The sequence below is a fragment of the Notolabrus celidotus genome, chromosome 18 (genome assembly GCF_009762535.1).
Source record: "Notolabrus celidotus isolate fNotCel1 chromosome 18, fNotCel1.pri, whole genome shotgun sequence".
In the NCBI taxonomy this organism is placed as follows: Eukaryota; Metazoa; Chordata; class Actinopteri; order Labriformes; family Labridae; genus Notolabrus; species Notolabrus celidotus.
The window spans coordinates 20591184-20618276 of NC_048289.1; the positions used below are offsets into that span (position 1 = coordinate 20591184).

Genomic DNA, 27093 nt, shown 5'->3' on the forward strand with positions numbered 1-27093 from the left:
CGTCTTCTCCGAACAAGCCTTCCTCCAGATGCCCCAAACAATCGGAAAGGGGATTCATCAGAGAAAATGACTTTTCCCCAGTCCTCAGCAGTCCAGTCCCTGTACCTTCTGCAGAATATCAGTCTGTCCCTGATGTTTTTACTGGAGAGAAGTGGCTTCTTTGCTGCCCTCCTTGACACCAGGCCTTCCTCCAAAAGTCTTCGCCTCACTGTGCGTGCAGATGCACTCACACCTGCCTGCTGCCATTCCTGAGCAAGCTCTGCACTGGTGGTGGCCCGATCCCGCAGCTGTAACACCTTCAGGAGACGGTCCTGGCCGCTTGCTGGACTTTCTTGGGCGCCCTGGAGCCTGTTTGGCAACAATTGAACGTCTCTCCTTGAAGTTCTTGATAATTCGATAGACGGTTGACTGAGGTGCAATCTTACTCGCTGCTATAAACTTCCCTGTTAGGCCCTTTTTGTGCAATGCAATGATGGCTGCAAGTGTTTCCTTGCAGGTATCCATGGCTAACAGATGAGGAACAATGGTGTCATGCACCATCTTCCTTTTAAATTGTCCAGTCACTCAATTATGACAGATTGATCGCCAGCCTTGTCCTCATCAACACCCACACCTGTGTTAATGTGTGTGACACGTGTGTCATTGAAATTATGTTAGCTGGTCCTTTTGTGGCAGGGCTGAAATGCAGTGGAAATGTGTTTTTGGTGATAAAGTTCATTTTCAAGGCAAAGAGGGACTTTGCAATTAATTGCAGTTGAGCTGATCACTCCTCATAACATTCTGGAGTATATGCAAATTGCCATTATAAAAACTTAAACAGCAGACTTTGTGAAAATTAAAAGTTGTGTCATTCTCAAAACTTTTGGCCATGACTGTACACAGACCCTGAGTGTTCTTTCAGGTCGGTACAGAGTTCTCTTTAATCATGTACTCCATCACACATCACTATGACACCTATATTTTTTGTTGGACAGAGACGTCTGGTGAAGTCCCTGGAGGATCTGTGCTCACAGTACGACCTGACAGTACGCAGCTCCACAGGAGACATCATCCAGTTTATTTATGGCGGTGACGGTCTGGACCCTGCTGCCATGGAAGGGAAGGATGAGCCGCTGGAGTTTAAGAGAGTCTTAGACAACATCCGGGTGAGTAATGCGTAGGGGTGGGAATTAATAACATTTTATCAATGTCAATGAAATTGTCGATTCTGCTTATTAATACAATTCCTTATCAATTCTCCCAACGATTCCTGAGTATTGTTTTGAGGGGAAAGAAAGTAGTTCTACACAGTCTTCCACACCAAAAGGAACCATTACATTTTTTTCCAAAATTATGTCTGCACAAGACTGAACATGAACATATTCAACTTTAATATTCCTACCCCTGTTCATATGAAGAAGAGACAGGTTCAAGGATTGGCTTGGCCTGGAATATCTTCTTTTCCTTCTTCTTTTCTGCCATCAATTTTCAGTTTATTGTTTGCTTTCTTCTTCACCCTAAACACAGACATGTCCCTGCTCCCTGCACAATTCCACACTTACAACACAAAGCTAAAGAATTAAGAGTGAATTTTTTCAAACTAGCTCTCAATTTTTAATGTGTTCTCTTGTTTTCATGCAGTCAACACATGAAAGGCTGTTTGGTAGAATCATATTCAGACTGTTGTCTGCTATCTTCTTATTGAAACAGAGTAAAAAAAACAACATTTGTCAACCAGAAGGTTTTCAGTCTACTTCATGTATTGATTTAAGAGTTTTAAGCGAGTTCTGACATTATGTTTTTTAGCAGATTTGAACATCACTTTCTGTGTTATTAGCCTAAAAATAATCAATATGTCATGTAAAGTAAGGCTGTGTAATGAGCTGGATTAAGAAGAAAACGAAAAACATCATCATCTTTGCTTTAGCTGGTGTTTACCTCACACACTCGGGTGCTTAATGTATAAGAAAAATAACCTGTTCATCAAGGATATCTACATTTTTACATGGAAAACTTCAAGTCTTGTCCTTCGCTTGAATGAGTCTAACATTTTTAAGACTTAAAGATGCAAAAAGAACAAAAAAAAGAGAGAAAAACAAGCCTCTTTGTCATGCAGAGGCCAGAAGAATCCCTTTTACTGTGTACAACAATACAAGATGCTGGTGTTCAGGTAGGAGTAAACCCCAGCGGAGCAGAGAATTAACTGACAGCCTGAGAGGTAGCTTATTAGAAGATAAGCTGCTGCTGTGGAAAACACACAGAGGTTTTAGTGCTGGTATTACATTCAAGTTCATTTTTAGTTGACATTATATAACAGGATTGAAACTCCAGGTATGAAGTGAGATGAAGTTTAAATTGGTTTTTGCTGCAGTATTGCGGTGTACTTGGGTCTGTTATTTCAGAAGAAGTGTACAATAGAGAAAAGAATGGAGTCCCATTGGTCATCAGAAATGTGTCCAAAGTCTTGTTCCCAGGCCGCCTTAATCCTGTCCAGTGGTGAACATATCAGCATTGAAATGATATTGTATAACTTTGGCAGTGCTCCCCTAGACCAGTTGGGGTACGCATACCCCTAGGGGTATGTGACAAATGTAAAAAAAAAAATAATAATTACATAACAACAAATTTAAAAATAATCCAATTAAAGACAACTTTATCAACACCTTTTTATTTTTATTTCAATTAACATCAAATAGGGCATTATTTTCAAATTGAACATATTCGTTCATAAAATATATTATTTGCAAAACTGCTTGGACCAGACAGCCTCCGTCTGTTGACGTCAATTGTTCAGCAAGGGATCACCTACATTTGCATGCTAATAAAAGTTCCTAAACCCCTCTTCTTGGACTTGTTCTCTCTTAATGTGTGACTTCAAGCTTTGAATAATAATGACTTCATCCTGTGCTCAGATTGGAGTACTTTCAGATGCAGTTATGAAAAACAGTCAGCAGCCTTTAACCCTTGATGATGGAAATTCTATTCCAAACTCTTAATCAACTGCATTTAAATGCTCCTGCAGTCTCGGCCCCCAGTGATGATCTCCTTTTGATCCTCTCTTTTTCTCTCAGGCCGTCTACACATGTCCCGACGAGCCGGCGCTCAGTCAGAACGAGTTAGTCCTCACTGCAGACTCCATCATGAAGCGAGCAGACTTTATGTGCTGCAGAGACAGCTTCCTGGAGGTAAGTTCAACTTAGCTTTATACAGTCATGAAAAGTTTTGACTTCCCACATTTTCATTATTTCTGTTTTGGCAGAACTTCGGGCTAAATTCAAGTTTATCACAAAGGTAGCATTTATGAGGATTTTAAGTAGGGCTAAAGAGGCATAGATATTACACTTAGGAACACTCAGGCATCCTTTATGCCTCAATAACGAACTAATTGTGATGCTTTAATTGTTTTGTAAATCATTTCCATTTTAAATGAAAATTCTGCTTGTTACCTGGAGAGATAAAAAAAGAAATCCACATCAAAAAACTTGGATGAAGTTATTAAATATTCATATTGTTTTCACTTTCAGTGAATACAATCTTTCCACCACCTTCAGGACTTTTCATAAGAACAAATCTGGATTCATTTTCACATTTTTAACCTTTCAAACCTAGGCAAAAGACACTGCTTTTTTAAAGGTAATTTTATGGGTTTATTTATACCTTTACTGAGAGGATAGGACTGTGTCTCCCAGTTTCCTACTCTATTCAGTGTCGGGAATGACACGCATTAAAGGCCCACCCACTTTGAGGACAATCCTCTGTACATGGGGTGCACTTAACCTGCTAGGCTAACAACTTCCCCCTTGTTTAAGGTTCATTTGGGGCTTTTTTATACCTTTTTATGAGGGGATATGAATCTGGAAACTGGAAGAGAGAGTGGGGAATGACAGGCATTAAAGGGTAGCCCACTTTGAGGACTATAGCCTCTGTACATGGGGTGCACGTTTTTTAAGTTAATTTAATAGCCTTTATTTACCTTACTTAGGGGACTGTGGATGGATAATGGAACCTGTGAGACACAGTGGGGAATGACACAGAGTAAGCAACCGTCCATTTCAAGGACTACAGCCTCTGTACCTGGGGCGCATAGTATAATCACAAGACCAAACCAGTGCTCATGGGTTTTTAAAAAAAAAATGTATCTGTATTATTTTTTAAAGAAAACAGTCTTGGATGATTCAATGATCAGCAGCAAAATTCAATGTGATGCAATTTAAAAAAAATGAAAATCCCACAAGTTATTCATTTCATGATAATGAAATTTTCCACATCCACTGAATCAAATCTTCCCCTCAGCTTCAGTTCTTTTCATTATTACTAAACGTTCATTTATTTTCAAACATTGTCAGTGACATCAGTGACACACAGCAAAATTGTTTTTGTTGCGGTTGTGTTTTTGTCAAATTTGCAAAGGAAATTTCTTCACTTCCTGTTACCTTAAGGGACAAAACCTCCACATCAAAGCACTCTAATAAACTGATTATTTATGAATAATATTTTCTACTGTATCCCTGAATCAAACTTTTTTTTACCACTTTCAGACTTGTTCATAACTTCCAAATGTCCCTTCATTTTCACAGTTTTAACCCTTTAAATGCCAAACCATGGACTTGAAGCCACTCATTTATATATCGAAAAAATACACAGAAACTAAAAAAACTGCACTAATCTGATTATTTACATTCTTGTGGGATTAAAATTAGAAAAATAATCTCTAAATGAAATGTTACAATCCAAAAGAATTCTTCAGTGATGAACACTCGGCCTTTTTACTCCATCTAAACTGAAACCTGAGTTTAGGTTTTCACTTAAAAAGTGGTGGCCAGCCTAAGATACAGCTCCTGATTCTATTTAACTCTTTATTTTTCCCTCAAGTAACCAACTGATAACAATTTGCTTAAGATATTCCTCCTTATGACCAATACTTGTGTCCAATATTTGGGTCAACTAGACTGACCACCTATTTTCAAAACTGAGTCAGATTATATGTGACATTCAGCTACATCATACGCCTCACATGACTGATCACATAAACCTTGAAATAGGGCAAATAGGGTACTTATGTGCAGCCAGGTAAATGACGCAGGTGGTGAAAGGATGCCTGAAGGGAACCATTTAAAATATATTTTGGAGCTCAGAGAAAACCTGTCATTATACACCACTTTTATTCAGCTGATGATAATGTGTGGCAGTTATACGTGTGAACCTTTCCCCCTTTTTTTTGTGAAGGAGTTAACTGAGACAGGCTCAGAGAAGTACCTGGAGGTACAGTGTCAGAGCATGCTGGAGTGTGCTTTGTGTCAGCACGGTGTGTCAGAAGGAGTCAATAACGTATTCAATAACCGCTGTGTTTCTCCTTTAGAATGAAACATTGTTGTAGTTGATCAACTGAAGCTTTAACATCTGACTGCTCTCTTTAAAGCACTGCTGATTTAGTTTAAAAAGAATGCTTGATGTGATTGGTTGTGAATTATTTACTCAGTAACTTTTTAACAACAGCATGATAGTGGAGTAGGTGTTAACTTGGGTCACACTGCTCTGTTCTTTCAAGGTGCATAAGTACCTTTTGTATTTTTAATATTCTGAAGGGTAATAATAATACAACTTTTTGACTTTTCTGTCCCCTCGACTGTAGGAGATAAAGAAATTCATCAAGAGCATCTCAGAAAGGATCAAGAAGACCAGAGACAAGTATGGCATCAACGATAATGGCACAAGCGAGGTAGACATCACCCACAGTTATATCATTATGTGCTAAACACAGAGAGCTATACCTGAAGCTTAATGTTTTTTCTGGAAACTCTGTATTGCAGCCAAAAGTTCTCTATCAGTTGGACCGCATCACTCCCACCCAGCTGGAGAAGTTCCTTGAAACCTGCAGAGACAAGTACATGAGGTACAAACCCACATCCCTTGCTCCAAGAACCAAAAACACACCTATTCAAAAATGCAGATCTTTACAGTCTGGTAAAAAATGGTTTAGGAGTGAATAGCTAATTTATCCTGTGTCTTCTTTAACATTTCCTCATTGCTGCTTCCTGATTGTCTTGCTCCATGGATTTTATGTCCACGAACAGTTTCTCAAAAACTCTCATATTATGTCCTTATGTAGGTTTTATGTAGCTTTTAGTCATTTTTCATCGTATGGTGCTATTTGTACTTTTCTTTTCTTCTCTTTTTTGTTTGTTTGTTTGTTTGTGTTTTGGTTTCTCCTCTACCTTCTTATTTTGATTTTATTTTACTCTATTCTATCTTTGTTTAATCTTGATCTTTTTAGGGAGCCTTTTTAACATCTGGCAAGGGACTACTATTGTAAACTAGCCTTTTGGCTAACTCTGGCATATTTACAGAAGTGTTAATTAATATGCATGGTCCTTTTAAATAATAAATAAATAAATAAATAAATAAATACAACCGCACACACTGTACAGGGGTTCCCATGTTCTCCATGTTACGTTCTCCATGCTCGTCACTTTAAACAATGCATTTCAGAAACAGTAACATGTATATCCCATTCATTATAACTGTAAGGCCTGTGTGACACAGGCACATCTGTGTCTGAACACATCAAGGATGTGAGTCTCTACAGCTCTATTCATTATTTCAGCTTGTTTTCAGCAACACTGATGCAAAAAGTTAATGAATCAGCTTACACCAAACTTTAGTCCTCATTTAAATTTGTTTTCTGTTGCTGCCAGTAGAAACTAATCACTGCGCTGAAATTTAAACCATATTCTCAAGCTTAACAGGTAGCTCAGAATGTGCCTCTGGCAATGGGACGTGAAGCAAACATGAAAGAAAATTCAAATGAAGCCCTTCATATACGTCAGTTTCTCAAAGTGAAAAAAGTCGACTTAGTTTGGAGTTTATGGTGTAAACAAATCTTCTCTTTATTGTTTTTTGCTCTACATAAGAGGGCACAGGTGCGGTTTAAGAATGGGATGAAAAGACAAATTTTAACAGAGATAAGTAATTGGCACTCTCAGCCAGCCCCTTAAGAGCTCCTGCAAAATTTAAGCTTCTGCGGCATGAAAACTTCACCAAAGTTTTTACTTTAAATCCCTGAGACGACGTTAATGTCTCTACCAAATGTCATTTCAGTGTTTTCAAAAGTTGAGAAATTTCTCTCTAACCCACAAATGTCAACCTTATCACAAACCATCACGTAATTCTTGACAGGCTGACATCGCTCTCCCAGCAGCCAAAGCTAACACTCTTTCTAAAACTCAACCGTGAACCTGTTTTCACTCTGGAAATGATGCCTTGTGGCATTGTTCTTAGTAGAGCATTCAGCTAAGCTTTGTTTAAATAGCACCTTTCATTTGTTTTTATTATGCTAATATGGGTGTACAGTGCAAGTGCCAGACAATATTAACACACAAAAAAACCTTTTGGAGGACATAAAGACAGTTGTTAAATAATCAGACATAGTCAAAGCCGGAAGGAAGACAACTTGAGCTTCATTTGATGACCATGAGAAGATGAAGACGATTCTAGGACACTGTATTCCATGGAACTGTAGGTGCTTTTCCACTGCAGGAACTTTCCCCAGGAACTAGGGACTTTTTGAGGAACTATAGGCTTTTTTCGACGGCAGGAAATTTACCCCGGAACTAGAGACTTAACCCCTGAACTAAGTGCGTTTCGACTGGAGGAACCAGGGTCTAAATTTAGTTCAGGGGTAGTTATTCTCCCCCCTGAAAAGCACCTGCTTGGGGGGGTGGTACTTTTCATAGGTCATGGGACTTTCGGCTGAAAGTAACAGTGTTTGTGGAGTTTACACAGTTGTTGAAACACAGAGGGAGTTCATACTAGTTCAGTTTTTTTATTAAGATTTCAAAAATATTATTTAATATATATATTTTTCTCCATATGTCACTGGCCTGATTTGCACGCAGACGATAATGGGGGCACAGGAACCTATAAGTTCCGGGGAAAGTAGTTCTGGGGGCTAAAAGACCCCGGAACTCTTGGTCGAAATGCACCTTATGTGCTTTTTGACAGCAAGAACCAGGTTCTAAATTTAGTTCTGGGGTAGTTAATCTCCCACTGAAACCCCCTGCTTCTGGGGTAGTACCTTTCAAGGGTCAAGGCACTATGGGGGGCAGAGTCTGCAATGCTGAACGTTTCTGATTGATAGAGTAATCGCAGTGCATTTATTTCACCCGCTGTCTGCAAAATTACACACAGCTGTGATTAAAAAAAATGCAACAATGTATCTTTCATTCCAAACAAAGATAACGAGCCACAGGTGTGAAAACACCTTTTAATGTACTAAGAACAGCAATGATGAAAAAGGTAAATAAAAGAAGAAGAAATAAGTGGCCATCAGTCAATTAGATGCCTCCATGACATCTCAAGAGTTATTTAAGGGAGTTTGTATAGTGAGTGGGTGGGTATGCTTTGGTTGAGTTACATCCTGTCATCCTGGAGGGGTTGTGTCTCACCCTTAGATAATCTTCATTTGCTTAACCACCCACTCATTAAACATTACTTTGTTTATTGTCTGGTTACTAACAAAGGACATGAACAAGTTGACACACACGGAGTGGAAATATGAAGAAAAATAATAATAATAATAACTGATATTTATAAAGCGCCTTTCAAGAAACCCAAGGTCGCTTCACAGGGTCAGGAAATTACTAGGGATGCACCGAAAATTCGGCCACCGAAATTTTTCGGCCAAAAATGGCCCAAAAGTGAATTTTCGGCCAAAACACATTTTCCACTGGTTTGTGGAAAAGCGAGTCTTGGCTGCGTACAGCGCAGATCATGAGTTCCCCGCAACATTCACTTCACACCAGTGGGTCTTAATAGAGAACATTCCCTCTCTTCTTGCCCCCTTTGAGCAGCTAACTAAAGAGATCAGCTCCTCTGATGCATCTGTAGCAGACGTTATTCAGCGCAGTGCTAAAGCGTCTTCTAAGCAAAGAGGTTGAGACGGACCACAGACTGAAAGCAATGAAAAGTACACTCTTAGAGTCTGTCAGCACACGTTTCACTGAGATCTATTCGGATCCTCTGCACTTCATCGCGACTGTACTTGATCCACGTTATAAAGATCATTACTTGGATTTGGGAATAAAGCAGCGTGCACAAGAAATGATCCAGGCCGCGATGGATGCAGAGAACCCTCTTGGAGACAGAGAAGCACACAGCACAGGAGAAGGAGAACAGAACGGCCTAGTGACAGGGGCGTGTCCAGAGCTTTTTGACTGGGGTGGCCCAACTGAGGCTCTCACATAGGCAGGGGTGGCCAGTGCATTTACAAATAAATAACATTTACCCTTTCTGTCTTCACAACCTACTTTCATCAAAGTATTAAACAGTTATATTCCCTTTGACTTCAAAAAAAAACATGACAAAGTTGCATAAATCTTCTAAGCTGAATTTCTTAAAGACTTACAAAAGATGTTTTTTCAAAGTCACATTTGAGGATAAAGGGCCTAGAGAATGTCTGTGCAACACAGACAGAAAATGCATGGCTTAATCTGAAAAATCCAAGGAGTGAAATGTTACAACTGTCCCCGGTCTCCCTACTAATAATTGGCGTAATAATTTATTTCGGTGTTTCGGTTTTCGGTTTTCGCCAAGAATTTTCATTTCGGTGCATCCCAAGAAATTACGATAGGTAAAACCAAAAAAGGCTAAAAATGTGATATAATCATAATTAAAAACTAGTAAATGGATAAGATTTCTGCAATACAAACAAAATATTTTAATCAATTACTTCAAATAATTTCAAGTTAATGAGAGAAATAAGAAAATAAATACCAGATATAAAACTACTGTGAAAACAATGTTATGTCAAATTAGTAAACAGTGTTTTCTCTGCAAATTATTATTTTCAAACCTGATTGTTTCTTTTTCAATACAAGTTTCACACACAAAATAGCACAAGTGGATTGTACCAACACAAAAACAGGATATTCCAGCATACAAAAGAGAGAATAACCTTATCTCACGACATGCTTTGATAATGCAATGGTTTAATGAAAGCTGAAATTCTCATAATGTGTCCATCATGTAGGGCTCAGATGGAACCCGGCTCAGCAGTTGGAGCCCTTTGTGCCCAGAGCATTGGAGAGCCCGGTACTCAGATGACCCTTAAAACCTTCCACTTTGCCGGTGTAGCCTCCATGAATATCACTCTGGGTGTTCCTCGTATCAAAGAGATCATCAATGCTTCCAAGAATATCAGGTATGATTATATGAACCATGTCTTGTTCTCCTTATCTTGCCTCTGTCCTTACAGAAAATAAAAGAAAGAAGAATCTGTCCAAGTTCTAATCAAGACCTTTTTTTGTATTTCTGGGAATACCTCAGAAATCCCTAGGACTAACAACGAGCTTCAATTCAAGCAATTCTCATGTTTGTAATTTGTTCCCATAATTCCCTGCCATCATTTTTTTTGTAGAGTTTTTCAGCTTTTCAGAGCCTAAACCACTTTGACTGAAGCATAATTTAATTGCTTTATACCCCAGCTTAGACGGTGGATTAGTGCATTTAGCTGAAATGGCTTTTCTGAGCGATAGAAATTAGTTTTTTGTATCAGTGAATACACACTAAACGTGTTTGGAATAATCTATGAAATCCTCTCCCTATCACTCAGCACCCCTATAATCACTGCTCATTTGGACGTGGAGGACGACGCTGACTTTGCGAGGCTGGTGAAAGGTCGGATTGAGAAAACTCTACTAGGAGAGGTATTTCAGCCTGCTGTATTTGGCTTAGTGATTTCTGTTCTTTAGAGCCAAAGAACAGAGGTTTCTCTAAAAGTGGGAATGTATGAGAAGTTGAAGCAATGATCTCTTTTGAAATAGAGATGTCTTGCTGTCCTCAACAGATTTCCGAGTACATTGAAGAAGTCTTTCTGCCGGATGACTGTTTCATCTTGGTGAAGTTGTCACTTGAAAGAATTCGACTTCTGCGACTGGAGGTAATATAGCTCTTATTTTTTTTACTTACAGTGTGAAAAATCCTATTTCCATTTCATTCTTTTTTACCAACACCATGACCAAAACTCTGAATATAGTTTTCATCAGTTTTCACCAGACGGGGTTCTGAATCATCCTGTCTGTGTTTACTTCCCCTTTAACAACCTACCTGCTATGCATCAGTCCTAATATAGAAAAGTAATGATTGTTATAACAAGCTCGGCTTTAACTTCAAAAACACTTTCTAACTTTTGGAGAAAATGCTAATGACCTGTCTGACAATTTCAAGGCTAAAATCATAAGCAATAAAACATTCATACATTGAATAAAGTATCTGTCTGTCTGTCTGTCTGTCTGTCTGTCTGTCTGTCTGTCTGTCTGTCTGTCTGTCTGTCTGTCTGTCCTGAAACAACACAAAGTAACACATTTACCATTTATAATGTTCCATAATAGAAAAACAGTTCAAATAAAAAAATGAATGTAAGGGCCTGTGTCCACTAAATTATTTTTTTTGTGCTAGCAGCACCCACCACCTCATTTTCAGAGTGCTCTTAACTGTTTTTTCTTCAGCTAGGTTGCAAAAGTTGTTCTGTGGCACTTCTGTTTCCCTTCATAGTGACTGTTAAGTCTGTTTCAAATTGCTCTGTTTGCTTTATATTAGCTTTTTTTAATGGACTTTAACAAAAAAATGTTAAAACAATCAATATGAATATTCATAACATCAGCAGCCGCTCTAGTCCTTGAAATTGTACCCTTGAAAACACAAATTTGGTTAGTTTCTGCTCCTGACAACTGAGGATAGCAATATCAGAAGTCCCACCCCTTCTTGATTTTGATTGGTCGATGATGGAAAAGTGATACTCACAAGCACAGTGGTGTTCTAATACTATTAATAACTGAGAGTACTGAGCACATGACAAAAAACAGACGACATTATGGTTGTTTTTAGTGCTTAATGTATAGTAAAGAAGCTTTGCGTAGAAAAGGGGCAAAATAAAAACGCTGTTAGTGGACACCGGCCCTTAATATTTCCATTAGAATTGTCATTTGTGTAAAAGTGTTAGTGCATACACAACACATGAATCTTTATTGATTTACAATAGGAGGCAGATTTATGAACACAGCATAGACAACTACACAGGACATGCTTTTAAAAGCTACATCATTGATTCAGTGATTTTGTGATGAAGATAACAGTGTCAGCTTTTCCTCTGATTTCCTTTCAGGTAAACGCAGAGACAGTGCGTTACTCCATCTGCATGTCTAAACTCCGAGTGAAACCAGGAGACATCGCTGTGCATGGTGAGGCGGTAGTGTGTGTGTCCCCGCGGGAGAACAACAAAAGTTCCATGTACTACGTGCTGCAGTCACTGAAAGAGGAACTTCCTAAGGTGTGGTGCTAAAAACACACTTTAACATACCTTGTCTAACATTTCTGCTTACATCTAATCTCGTTTTTTTTATTTAGTCTTAAATTGTGTCTTTCACAAATTTTTCATATTTTGACAACATAATAAAAATATCAGAATGACTAAGAATGTATCAAGAGGTTGACCTTGATCCTAAAAGAAAAGGTAAGGATATGGAAGACGATAGGTGAGAGTTTCCTCTACCAGTGCAAAGAAAAAATCCTAGTTGACAACAAGGAAACATTTTCACAGGGTTTGAAATAATAAGAAGTCAGAACAATAACTTCAGGTTTGACTTCGCCCTGAAATTCATCATCCATGTTTGCTCGCATTCAAACTGGTACTTTGAAAAGCATTGAACACAATGCACAAACAGTCACAAAACGGCTCTATCTTATTCTGAAAGTCTGTGTTTTGTCAGTACTTGGACTGAAAGCTATTCCTGCCATTCAGTACGCTCTTTGTGCCATTCAGTGGGTGTAACCACTGTGACTTCAGCTTATTGTGAGGTCAAGGGCATAGTCTCTGATTCAAAAGGAAAACAGCTTCTTAAATGTGATATGTGGCTGCTTTTTTGAGTTTATATTATTGTAAATTATAATGTATTTTTGGATGTTCAATCAAGTCTTTCATGGTTTCTATTTTTACCTTTTAAAAGTTCTGTGTTTGCCAGAAATTTACCTTTTTTTCTTAGACTCAGCCAACAATGCACAAAACCACAATACATCCATTAGACTCAGTCAGATCTCATGCAAAAATATTTCATGAAAATACACTTTTAAAAATGTTTATACTATTGAAGATTAATGTAAAAATACAATAACAATTTGAAAAGAAAAAAAAAAAAAATTAGATCCATTTAAAAAATAAGGATATATATTTTGTAGATAAACGAATAAATTAAGATATTAAAAAAATTATGACTTAAAAGAATTATACAAATTAAAAATATATATATATTGATGATAAAACATAAATAGAGTATTAGCCTAAAAATACATACAAATAAAGTAATAATAATAATAATAATAATAATAATAATAATAATAATAATAATGTACAACACAAATCAGTCCTTTAAAAAGTTAGCTGAAAAGAGCTGAAACTACAGGTGCCCATCTCATCTATAAAGCATCAGTTTGTAACCTTAATCCCACAGTGGGGCCTTTCATATCAAACTTTTTTTTCTTGTGAAAACCACCACTACTGCAGCTTCAACTGGAGATTATAAAGAATTGATTGTAAAGTAATCAGTCAAGTTATTATCTATGAAAAGGGTAAATGAAACAATGATGAAACACCCATTAATCACAGGCTTTGTCTCCACAAAGAACACCTTCTTGTCTCATGCTTCAGTCAATGTTCTTCATGTACCACAGTATTGCTCAGTGCAGCTCTGAGCCTTCATCGTCCTTCTGAACACTGACTGTCTCATTTCTTCAAAGGTGGTGGTTCAAGGAATACCAGAGGTTTCCCGAGCCGTCATTCACATCGACGAGCAGAGCGGCAAGAACAAGTACAAGCTCCTGGTGGAAGGGGACAACATGCGAGCTGTCATGGCAACACATGGAGTGAATGGAAGCAGGACTACTTCAAACAATACATATGAGGTATCAGTGAAATGAGAAATGAAGCCGGCAGAGCCATAGATTAGAAACAAGAGCCCTTCATGTGTCCTTGTTATGAGTGAGCATCTGCTTTGTAAATTCCAAGATTGAAATGACACCTGTGCCAGATTGTCTGAATGCTAAACCAGGAAATTTAATTTCAGGGGAATTTAATTAAAGAGCAGATTCCTCCACCTTCATGTATTTTTAGAGAAGTGAACACACATCTTCTGCAGGAGCATCAGGCTTGTTTCTATGCTCAAGTTTCTGCTTTTAGTCAGTGTTGGGCAAGTTACTTCTAAAATATAATACATTATATATTACTAGTTACTGTCATTTGAAAGTAATTAGTTACATTATAATATTACTATCTCTGAATTGTAATGCTTTACACTACTTTTGAGTTACTTTCACCAAAATAACTGCAGAAGTATGACTAGCATTCTATAAATGCTAAAATATAGTTTATCGCAGTCGATTATAAATCCAGTAAATGGTGATGTGGTATAGCATGATAACTGTGTAGGACCTAAGGCTTCTAAAAACTTAATATAATAGGCACAGTGAAGGCTCATGGCGCAATACAATAAGTAACAATGACCGTCAGAATTAACAAACCAGACAAAGTCAAAGTCTGGTAAGTTATGATAAAGATATCGTAAATATTTAAACTTAACTTCAGGTTCAACTCTTTAAGGTCTATGGCATTTCTCTACTTTTGAACGTATGTTTTTTTGTGTTATAAGGCATGTTTAATCTCTCTTTCTTATATCGTTTTCTCTTGAAGTTCCTGATGTTCTTATCCCAGTCTCTTATCTCCGTCTGTTCTCTCTATCTGCCTTTCTTTGCTTGCTCTACCTGTGTGCAACATTTTTTTCCCCTCTCCTACATATGAGTGTGCTGTACTTGCCCGTCCATATCTCAATTGGTCTGAGACAGCCCCAGGGGTCATCTGATCACAGACACAGCCATTGATTGGTTGACCGTCCAAAACAAACATGGCAGCCTTCTATTAGCTCCGTGAACTGTAGGAATAATTATATTTCTATCAGATTTATCCATAAGTCAAGGATTACCTTCGGTTTTGGACGGACGGGATCCAGGTAGTCTCTGAAAATACACTGATCTTCTCAGAGGAACCCTCTGGATGTCTCAGAAACACACTGAGAGTACCACCGGAAAGCTAAGTTTCTCACGGAGCGTCTGGTTTTCAGTCTCTACGTCATACAGTTATGATTTTTAGACGAACTGTTACAAAAGATTGCGTTTCTGTCGATGGTGCCAGCGCTGACCTCAGAAATGCGTTGTAACGCGCATTACCCGAGATTTGTAATGGGTATAATATTACCGAAATTTTATTAGTAATGCTTTATATTACTGCCTTACAGCAAAAAGTAATACATTACTGTAATTGGGTTACTTTTGTAACGCGTTACTCCCAACACTGCTTGTAGTACACTTGGCTATGTGCAGTCTAATACAAGAGCTGTGTAGTGAATCCCTGCATCACTAACACTTGTAGAATTTTTGTGTGAAAAAAAATCTACAAGAGTTGTTGATTGAACTTTAAGTTGATTGTCAAAAACTGTGCCTGGGCTCCACCTCTTTTTTCACTGAACAGGTGTTTGTTGGAGTTTGCAGATATATACCTGTTAACACCCAGCATTTCCAATTATGGCTCCCGTCTATGATTGACTTCAAAACAGCGCTTCACAAGCAGATTGGTGATGTCACGGATACTACGTCCGTTATTTATACAAGATGGTAGCTTCTGTGGAAAGAGACCTGCTCTTTATGTAGCTATAACAGGCTCATTTTAAACTAATAAAATAAAATGGCTTTTATATTCAGGTGATTTCATACTAATTAACATTTCTATTCAATTTAGTGCCACAAAATTCTACACTGTCCCTTTAAGAATGAACATGCTAACAAATATTTGTTTCTTTATGAGATTGCTTTCTACGTAAGCAATTGCAGCACAAACTACAACAATGTTGAGTTGAAATGATGTTCAAAAATATGCACATTCAGGGTGCTGGTGGCCTAGCGGTCTAAGCGCCCCACATACAGAGGGTACAGTCTTCATTGCAGGGGTCGCCGGTTCAATTCCCCCCCACTCTCTACTCCCCACATTTCCTGTCTCTCTTCACTGTACTATCAAATAAAAGCAAAAAGGCCAAAAATATAACTTAAAAATATATATATACATATATATGCACATTCATTATCCAACCAAAATGATATGACTTTCCCTTTTTGTATGGTAATTAACACAGAGCCTTATTCACCTCTCTTCTGATCTTGAGACCCCCTTTAAAAAGAGATGCTGCATCTAAAGGGGCTATCCTATAATAAATAAATTACAAAAAATACAAATTACCTGAATTACCCTGAAGGAAACAAGAAGTGATGATAACACACCTTAATGCTGACTCACAGCAGAGAAAGTAATAATGTGATATAAGACTTTGATGAGTCATTCAGCCTGATGCTCCTCTACTCCTGTGTGGACTATTGGTTAATATAAGAACCACAATGCAGACTGGAGTCTCTTTACTTAAACAGACAGAAGGTCAGCTTCATTAATCTTACTTTATGCTTAATACAACTTCAAAAGTGTCTCTCAAGGAGATAGTGAACATAGTGAGCATCCATAATGTTGCATAATAGGTGCCTTTGTGGTGTGCACAATGAGCTGGATGGACTATGGTAATATCAGTTGGCGGGCAGGGGTAAATACAAAGGGTGGCCTGGTCCTTACTTGAAATCTGATTGGCTACCCTAAATCAAGCCTTTGGGCCGGGATGCAGGATGCTGCCTGTGGCTCTCTGTGAATTCAATTGAATGAAAACTAATCTTTTGAGAACACACTCACTCATATCTCTCCTTTTAATACACAGCAACTCAATGCTCCCTTTCATGTTTTGTCTTTTTCCTCTGTCTGCTCTACATAGATAAATATAATATTTTTATTGCAGCACATTCTCACACCAGCAGGTGGGCTGTGCGTATAGATATGGAGACCCTGTTATATTTTGAATGAGAAAATGGATGAGTGACAAGTCCTGAAATTTTCCACCAAGAAAAAAGAAACACTCGCAGTGGCTTGATTTTTTTTTTCTTGATAATACCGCCTGTCTAAGAACAAAATGATAAATTCTACAGCATCATTCAGAAATCATAGGGAACAACACAGCCGAGTGTGAAGCAGTGGGGATGAGGATCAGCACCTCCAAGTCTGAGGCCATGGTTCTCAGCCGGAAAAGGGCGGAATACCCATTCCAGGTGCCCAAGCAGAGGAGTTTAAGTATCTCAGGGTCTTGTTCATGGGTGAGGGGAAAAGGGAGCAAGAGATTGACAGATGGATCGGGGCGGCATCTGCAGTGATGCGGACGCTCTAACAGTCTGTTCTGGTGAATTTACCGATCAATCTATCTTCCAACCCTCACCTATAGTCACGAGCTGTGGGTAGTGACCAAAAGAATAAAATCGCGAATGAGGCTGAAATGAGCTTTCTCTGCAGGGTGTCTGGGCTCAGCCTTAGAGATAGGGTCAGGAGCTCAGACATCCGGGAGAGTCTCAAAGTAGAGCTGCTGCTCCTTTGCATTGAAAGAGCCAGATGAGGTGGTTCGAGGACGCTGGCCTTGGAACGTGTCTGGGCCTCTCTGCTGAGACTGCTGCCCCCGTGACCCGGACTTGGATGAGTGGAGGAAGATGGATGGATGGATGGATGGATGGATGAATGGACAATGCAACAATGTTCAGGAAGAGGAAAAAGAAAAGATTCTGAAGACTGCAATTTTCAGTACCCTGCATGACAGTCATTTCAAAACCAACGCTGTAATCAATGCATTTAAAGAAAGGACGTACTAGCAGAGGATGTTTTTTGACTGACTGACTGAAGCATGTGCGAAGTCGCCTTTTCATAACGCAACATAATACAACATCACTGAGCTTTCCAGAATGTTCATCACTTTTAGGGCTGTCAAAATTGCTCCAAAATGACACTCTAAAAAAAAAAACCATATGTTCCAACCATTCGAATATCTATATTTGCGCATTATGTCAATAACAGGTAGACAAACTAATACAAGGAGACATAACTACTTGTATAGGTATTTTCATTTCAGATTTAACATGCCTAAAACATACCTACACATTACAAAACAAGTAAATGACCTAATGGCCTATACCGTAACACTTTTAAGACCGTAGACCTCTCGCTCGCTCGCCCCCTCCCCTCTCTGTGCGCAGTGCGCTGAGTGAGTGCAGAACAAGACTTGTGCGAGCAATTAAAGGTCCCGACTCTTGTCCCTAATATAGGCAGGCTTCATTCAGTGATTGAAGAAAATATTATTAACATTAAATGAAGTTAAAGTTAAAAACAAAAAAGTAGTCCACTTACATTCTTGGCGCTTGTATAAAAAAAAGAGGAAAAAGTGCATTTTATCCCAGTGTCACTGATTGTCGGGCTCTTTTGGTCCACTGTCAATGTAGGGTCTTAGGCCTGACAGGTTATTTGCCAAAAACACAGGACAGTCCACATGTGAAGAGGCCAGCGCCGATCTCTTTTTATTCACTATGTTCCCAATGGAGGAAAAGACCTGTTCAGAGCACACTGAGGATCCGGGGACGGAAAGATTTCTCTCTGCCATCTGCTTCACGCTGTGCATGTGTGACTCCTGTGACCTGTCCCTGACCCGTCATGCAGTGCGCCCACTCGCAAAGCAGCAGCTGATGTGTTTTTTTTCCACAGTCGAAAAATAATCCTCACAATTGAATCTCCGTTTTTTTTTTGTAGTTGAATTTAGAATATTTGTTGACAGCCCTAATCACTTTACACAAGTAGCAGGAGAGCCAGTTAGTTTGTTAGTTATACCCTCTCATATGAGGACTCTTCTTCAGGTCGATCTTATCTCTCCGAGGAAAAGGACAGAAGTGTGTTCACATTATTCTAGCTCATTTCTAGTTAAAACTGTTATGATTGTACAGTTTTGTACAAAAATGGTAGAATTTGTCCTCTTAAGTGGAGAAATCTTTGGTAAAAATGACTTGCTTGTCAACTAGATTTCCATTCCATTCTCTTATGATCAGGAAACAGCACTGCAGCAGCTTTTTGATGCCCGACTGTTGGATCCCTGCTTGACTTATCTTGTTTCAAACGTGTTGATGTGTATCTCCAGTCATTCTGTCATGCACTCAAACAAATTAGGATTTCATAGCAGGTCCAAAACACTCAGTAGAAGTTGTCTTATCTGCTGTTTGGAAAGCAGCTCCCTCTCCTCAGGAACTGAAACCTGCAAAACAAATCCTAACACCTGTGAGAGACTTTCAGTAACGCTCGCTTCGTGTCAGTGGATCTTCTGTGAGAAGAAATTACTGGAAAGACTTGCAGCCTGCCTTGAATACTCTCTGTTTACCGTGCAGTGAAGGAAATCAAAACAGCTGTGAGGTTTTTTAAAGTGGCGTCTGGGTTTTGGGAATACATCCAGAATGTTAAAAAATTATGAGTGGAAGCTGAAAGATGTGTTTGGATGCCCAACAGGTCAACTCTGACTTTTTGGACATGGGACCTAAAATCACCTCGGTTTCCCCTGTGTTTTTCGCCAGGTTGAGAAGACTCTGGGTATCGAGGCTGCAAGATCCACCATCATCAACGAGATCCAGTACACCATGGTGAACCACGGGATGAGCATAGACCGGCGTCATGTCATGCTGCTGGCAGATCTCATGTCCTACAAGGTATGACCTTATAAAAAGATGGACGACACATCTTTAACTTCTTTTGTAGAAAGATGAAGCCAAACATGCTGCCAGTAGAGCTTCATCAGTAGTGTTTCAAAAAACTAATTTTACGTTTAACATAACGGCTAAGTATTTTAGCTCAGTGAAGTTCACAGCAGTAGGTAGCACAGGAGCTTTCGATCATGGCGTTTGACCTCTTTTTATAGCATCATATAGCTAATTGCAACTACACTTCTTCAAATAATATACGTGACGTAACTCAGCATGAGAACTAGCTATAAAGGTTCAAGATTCAAGGTTTTTTTATTATCCCTGGGGGGCAATTTGTCTTTCAGTCAGCGGTGACGCAAACAAAACAGTACAACATAGAAACAACAGCTATGCAGCATCGTTAAGCAGGCTAGCTGCTACCGGGGCAAAAGAGTTTCTCTTTCTATTTGTCCTGCTTTTTGGCATCGTGAATCTGCAGCCTGAGGGAAGCCGGCGGAATTCATGAAAAAGGATGGCAGGGGTCAGCCACAATGGACCAGGCCTTGCTGAGGGTTCTGGCTCAGTGAAGGCTTGACATGTCAGGCAGGGGTGTGCCCGCAACCCTGCTGCATATCTTCACACTAGCCTGCAGTCTATTTTTATTTTTATTTATAGGTGAAGACATGTTCAAGACATCTTTATTAGTCATGTTATTTCATTTCATTTTTTAACTCTTGCTCACTCTGTTAATATGGAGGATGAAGGCTTTATGACCTCGACTGCAGCCAGTCAGCAGGGGGAGTTTCAAACCTTGTGGTCTCACTTTTGGATAGCTTGCATGTCATCCATTCTTTTAAACAGTGTATAGGTTAACAAGTAGAAATCCAAGGATTTTTTTCCCAGTGTTCTTTCAGTCAGAAATATTTCACCTGTTTGCTCGTGTTTCTCTTTTTAGGGGGAGATTCTCGGGATCACAAGGTTCGGTTTGGCCAAAATGAAAGAGAGCGTCCTCATGCTGGCGTCTTTTGAGAAAACAGCTGACCATCTCTTTGATGCTGCGTACTTTGGCCAAAAAGACTCCGTCTGTGGTAAAATCATGCTTCCCCTTTCTCAGGATTTTAACTCCACCTTTGGGGTATGACTGGGTTTTGATATTTTCATGTGTTCTTCTTGCAGGTGTGTCTGAGTGCATCATAATGGGGATACCTATGAATATTGGGACAGGACTGTTTAAACTTCTACACAAGGCGGACAAGGATCCGTCTCCAGCTAAAAGGCCACTCCTCTTCGACAGCCCAGAATTTCATGTACCTTTGATCAGGTAGCATTGAGGAAAAAGAGCAAGCTCAAGGTAGATTTTTTTTCCCACAGCTTTCTGTCCACAGACATCTGAATCTGTAGAAAATACTGAAGTGCCTGCCAAAGTGTGCCACGACTTCCTTTTGGGGATCTCACGGAAAAAAAGAAAAGTCATCTTTTCTGCCATGACGTTGCTGATTTCAAAAGCTGCATTTTGATTCAAAATAGCAGCTATGGCATGAAGGACATAGTACAGGAGCTCATTATTTCAGTTTGGATCCAGTTAACTTCAAGGACAGATGAAATGCATAATTTTTTTCTTCTTGTTTGAATGATGGCTCGTCTCCTGTTATTTACTCCCAACAAAGTCTCTTGTCCCCCCATAATGACGCTGAACACTGAGTTTTGGAAGTGTTTAGTATCCTCAATGTAACTGCAGCCATGGGAAGATTATATCTTTAATCATGGAGCATTTTGGTTTGCAACTTTGTATTCCAGTGGAGTACAAACTGGGTTTTTTTTTGTAAGCATTGCAGCATAAAATAGACATTCTAGGCTTTTCATCGCACTGTAAAACTCATACAAGGAATGAGGTTAGTTATTCTTTCCCTATCATCCTTTATGAAGTTGGTCACATAATTTAATATTGTAAATAATGTAATAAAAATAAATGACCTGGAAAATCTTGAGAAAGTTATTTTCTTTCATGCAAATATACTTGTTGATATTTTTTGCCATGCTGGCATGAAGATATTGAGGATTGGGATGTCAGTCAGTTTTTTAATGCACCACTTTTTTCAGACTTAAATATCTACTTCATGGTTTTGAAATATTATTTAACCCTCCTGTTATGTTGCAGGTCAAATTGATCCTTTTTAAAGTCTATTTTAGGTAATATATGCCTTCCAAACTAGTTGAATGCAGCATAAAAATTTGGAAAGCATGTGACAGAAGAGGTGCCGTGTTAATTTATCAACATCACTTCATAAAAATAAAAAATAAAAATGTAAAATAAAATTTTTAAAAATCTAAGTTGTGGAAAACTATTTTATTTATATTTAGGGCTTTCCAATGTACATTAAAAAAAAGTTTTAACATGAATTTTTGGTGAAAAACGAGTGAGTTATCCTCATTGAATCATGATCTGTGAGAATTCAAGAACACCAATGGACCAAATCTTGATTAAAATATTTAGTAATGGAGTTAAGAATTAGATTAAAACAATTTTATTGGGATTTTTTTGGGTTCTCACACTTTTGAATTATTGAATATGCCCCGGGTCAAATTGACCCAGGAACAATATTGCCATTCTAGAGAAACGAACATAACAGGAGGGTTAAAGAGTGTGACTTCTGTGATCATCTTATATATTCTTGTCGCATGCAGAGATACATTTTTGCGGTTTGAGTGTTATTTCTAGACTCCCATTTGATTGCCATCATATTTAATCTCCGTCACATTCATGCCCCCTTTATTTATCCATTAAGTCCTCATCCAGAAATGTCAAAATTAGGATATTTAATACGTTGGGTTAACGCCACTTATTTATGAGCTGACTGGCTGCAGTATAGGTCAAAAACATAGACTGTATATAAAATGGACAGCCTTTTCATGTTGTACGGTTTTGAAGCCAAAAAAAACAGTTCCAATGCGCAGCCATTGTGCAGCCAGAGTCTGCGCTATAGAGAATTTCTGTGGTTGCTACAGTAATTTCTGTGTTGCCACAGTAACAAGCTCCATCCTACAGCGTAGCGTCACAAGATCCTATGGAGTTTCCCTCTACAGCAGCTGTCAATCAAAGCAAACCCAAAAGTAAAACCCTGTTTTTTATTCTCTAATAACTGACGAAAAATAAACTTTTCAGAAAAAAGGAAGCCTTGAACACAAAACAGTCAAATACAACTACATATCACCACATCATACGGATGTGAGAAACATTCTTACGACTTGTATTTATTTTTTAAAGTTTAACTGCATATCCCATTCAAATGAATGGGGAAGACAGTTAGTGAGTTTTTGACCTATACTGCAGCCAGCCACCAGGGGGCAGACGCTTTGGTGGAAGCTTCACTTCCAGCCGAGCGAGATGCACCCCTGGTCATAAACCCCTCCTCCCCTATGTGAACAGATGTAGTGTAGGTCTTCCTGAAAAATTGAAAATACACGTCAAAGACATTTTTCTCAAACATGTTTTTTATTATTATAGGTAGTTCTTATTGTGCTGGTTTATGTCTAAGTGCTGATTTTTCTGATAAGTTTTGTAGAGTTAAGGAGGAATGACAAGAGAAAACAAAGTGCACACAAACACATTGTGTCATTGAACTTTCTGGAGTCATGTGTCTTCGTCAAATCAACACAAGAATCTGTCCTGCTGTGCACTACCTGAGGAATCTTTTACATTTTATTGGTAAGTTTAATGTTTATTTTAGTAAGTGGAAAGGATGTAAAAGTCTACCATTCAGTACGTTATGTGCATGTCCCAGCAAAATATATCAGCATTTGATTTGGCAGCCTTTTGACTTTGGAGCTTCTAATTGGGAGAAGTGAAGGCACTTTGTCAAATCTACATATAGTCAATGGCCACAAAGTAGAAGTACTATCTGCATCTACATTCTGGTTTTTTTCAAAGGGTTGAGATCTTGTGTCATTTAAAGGGATAACTTTGTGACATGGTTCATACGTTGAAGCCAAATTAAAAGATACCAAGCAGACAACAATTTCACTGAATGTGACAGAAATGATTCTCCTATGAAGTACAAAGTGAAACAAGAATTCAAAATGTAGAGGAAGTGGCAGTAACACTCAATGCTTACATGTCATGCTGTTTATCTGTAGCAATTAACATGGGCAGAGTCACTGGCCTTGAGAATTACAGAACAACAGGTGATCCAATACGGCTGGCTGCTGCCAAGCACACCTCTTAATTATCAGTTTATTTTCCGGTTGTTTAGCCAGTCATTATCATTGAAACGTAACAAATTACCACCAAGAAAGTGTTTCACACGTAGGGTTGCCAACTTTCTCACTACTCAATAAGGGACAGGTACATGGTGCCATGGTGGTGTGAGCATGATGTGTGAATTCAGCGTATATTCTGATTCTGATTCAACTGGAAATGCAGAAAGTGTGTATATTCCCTTTAATCCTTACTATATCATTATGTAACCTCATATGAATAAACCTCAAAGAAACCACAATTTGGCTCTTTACATAAAAAAACAGGCAAAAGAAAAATTAAATGCAAAAGAGGAGTATGACTCACCAAATGTACTTTTTCCATGGATACTGTTTGCTGCTCTTGACTGACTCAAGCAGTCTTTTGTCCTTTTGCACAGCCAGAGAGAAGTCCTGACATGACAAGTCACAGTTTACAGATATTTGAAGCTCATTTTTTATCAGCTCTGTGCTGCATATGTTTCTTGAGTCTGAACATTTAATGGCCACCAGAGAGTAAATCCTCTTCACACTTTTTTTTGCAGGACTTGGTGCATTTGCGCCAAGTCCAGTGGGTAAGGAAAGTATTCAGACCCCTTCACTTTTTTTTACATTTTGTTGTGTTACAGCCTTATTCCAAAATTGATTAAATTCCTTTTTCCCCTCAACATTCTACACAACATACTCCATAATGAAAAAGTGAAAAATGTTTTGTAAAAATTTTTGCAAATTAATTAAAAAAATAAAACACTCAAATACTGCATGTGTGGGGCATTGTTGGCCTAGCAGTCTAAGCGCCACATACAGAGGCTATAGCCCTCGTCGCAGAGGTCGCAGGTTCAATTCCAGCCTCGACCATTTACTGCATGTCCTCCCCCACTCTCTACTCCCCACAGTTCCTGTCTCTCTTCAGCTGTCCTGTCAAATAAAGGCATAAAAGCCCCCCCCCCAAAAAAAAGTAATAATGTTGCATGTGCATAAGTATTCAGACCCTTTACTAAATACTTTGTTGAAGCACCTTTGGCAGTGATTACAGCCTCTAGTCTTCTCAGGTATGATGCTACAAGCTTAGCTGCGGGGGCCTGTGATTGGATGACAGGTGGTGTGATTGGCACATGATCTGCCGTTTTATCTGATCTAGGATCTGTGGAGTGCAGTCACACGTCACATTGAAGCAAAGTTAAAAAAATAATTGTAGATTTTCTGAAAATGAATAAATGAGGAAATAGAAGGAGGAGAGTTCAACAATTACCCCCTCTTAGGAAAGCAGATCACAGTCATGATTAGTACAGGTCATAGATCATGACCTATACTGCAGCCAGTCAGTAGGGGGAGCTTTAAACCTTGTGGTTTAACTTCATCCTTTTAAACAGTGTATAGGTTAACAAGTAGAAATCTAAGGATTTTTTTTAACAGGGTTCTTGACATTTTAGGGGGAGATTCTCAGGATCACAAGGATCGGTTTTGCCACAATGAACGTTTAAAGCATTTTTTTGGTAAAAAGTTTGCTAACTAGCTTAGCCATATGCTAATTTCCATACAAATGACGACCACATTGATATGCAAATTAGCTAGTAAAGGTGGCGGTATAGAATCATTATTATAGCAGTAGTTCAGGTGCATAAATAGTGTTATCTGTATGTGAAGTTCAGTAATAGTCTTCCATTTACAAATGAGAAATGTATTGAAGGTTTTCAAATTGTTCTTTTGATGGAGAGATGTTTTTCCTTTTTCAAAGGAAGCAACCAGGTAAGAGGAGAAATATATTGTTACCTGATTGCATGGCCAGCAACAACCCAATATTTAATGTCTCAAACTCAATCTCTCTGTTTGATGAACAACTCTGTGTTTAGTTGTTTGTCTTTTAGTTGACAGCACATGGAGGGAAAGAGGAGGAGAGAAGGATAGAGAGAAGGAAAATGAGTCAAGTGTGAAAGTTGACAGGTAATAGAGACTACAGTATTATGATGCTCAGACAGCTTCTGTTTTGCCTGCATTAATTGCAGTGACATTTACATCATATGAGAAAACATGAGTCTTGATGTATTATTGTCAAGGGACTTTCTGCCTTTGTGTAACATCAGTATTCTCCCCAACCTCCTATTTTCCTTTGCATCACAAACACTGTCTGCTTTTCCATCACACTATATGCCTGATTGTGAATGTCAAAAAGGACAAAGGGAGGAGGATGGAGAGAAAGAGGACAGAGAGGGAGAGGGAGCAAGAGGATCAAGAACTGGGTAAGATTTATTCAACACCAGCTGTATTGTGATATCATGAGTTGACATTAAGGCATTGTAACACTGCTGGCAGAGGGCTCTTGCCTTTCCACGCACCAATTATTGTGTGCTGGGCTGGGTCACCATGCAGGGCTGTTCTTAATCCAAGTCCACCACTGATAACCACTGAATTATTCAGGAGAGAAGACCTTGATTTTTTTTATCATTTGCAATCATTTTCACACAACATGCTGTTTTGTATAACGTGACACAGTGACTTCAGTCTTTTTTTGTTTCAATCCACTTTTATTAACTGGCGTTCATTTTTTGTCACTTGGAAAAATAAAGAATTTAAGCACTAGTAGGGCTCTGCAAAGCTCCACGAAGAGTGGATGTTCAGAGAAGCCAAGATTTTTATGTCAGTTTTAACAGTTTTTAATATTTCTCCACCCAATGACCTGTCATAGTAATATAACTGTGCATAGGTGTATGATAAAGACTTCAGTTAATTTACTATTTTTGACTCTTTACAGAAAATTTTGTCTTTATCTCTTGGAAAAATAGGTGATACAATGACAATGAAAAAGAAATTGTCTTTCCTTTTACAGTTGTAAGATATTGAAGAGGATTAGGGCCGCTGAACAAATAAAGAAATGAAGGTCCAATTTATTTTTTGATTACTATTGTTAGAATTTGATTTGGTTATTTGATTATTAAAGTCAGATTTCTGAGATCAAGGTCAAAATTCTGACATTTTTTCTCAAAAAAAAAAAAAACTTTATCGGACCTTAGTTTTTTTTCAGTTGATTAAAGTCAGAATTCTGAGTTTAAAATCAAAATTCTGACTTTTGTTCTCAGAAAAAAAATATATATATATATATATATATTGGAACTTAATTGTTTTTTCAGTGGATAAAGTCAGAATTCTTAAATTAAAGTCAGAATTCTGATTTCAAAGTCAAAATTCTGACTTTTGTTCTCAGAAAAAAAATAA

At 38.4% G+C, this 27093-nt stretch overlaps 1 protein-coding gene across 1 annotated transcript in view; it reads left to right on the plus strand.

The window, feature by feature from the left end:
- The window catches only part of polr3a (polymerase (RNA) III (DNA directed) polypeptide A), a 52823-nt gene extending 31190 nt beyond the window's left edge, over positions 1–21633 (plus strand). Inside the window, 12 exon segments of the mRNA XM_034708311.1 lie at positions 975–1145; positions 3051–3164; positions 5612–5698; positions 5790–5872; positions 10007–10177; positions 10589–10682; positions 10823–10915; positions 12140–12304; positions 13768–13932; positions 19543–19674; positions 20603–20735; positions 20824–21633. Of these exon segments, the coding sequence (XP_034564202.1) occupies positions 975–1145; positions 3051–3164; positions 5612–5698; positions 5790–5872; positions 10007–10177; positions 10589–10682; positions 10823–10915; positions 12140–12304; positions 13768–13932; positions 19543–19674; positions 20603–20735; positions 20824–20972 (1557 nt within the window). The 3' untranslated portion in view covers positions 20973–21633.
- The last annotated feature ends 5460 nt before the right edge of the window (positions 21634–27093 follow it).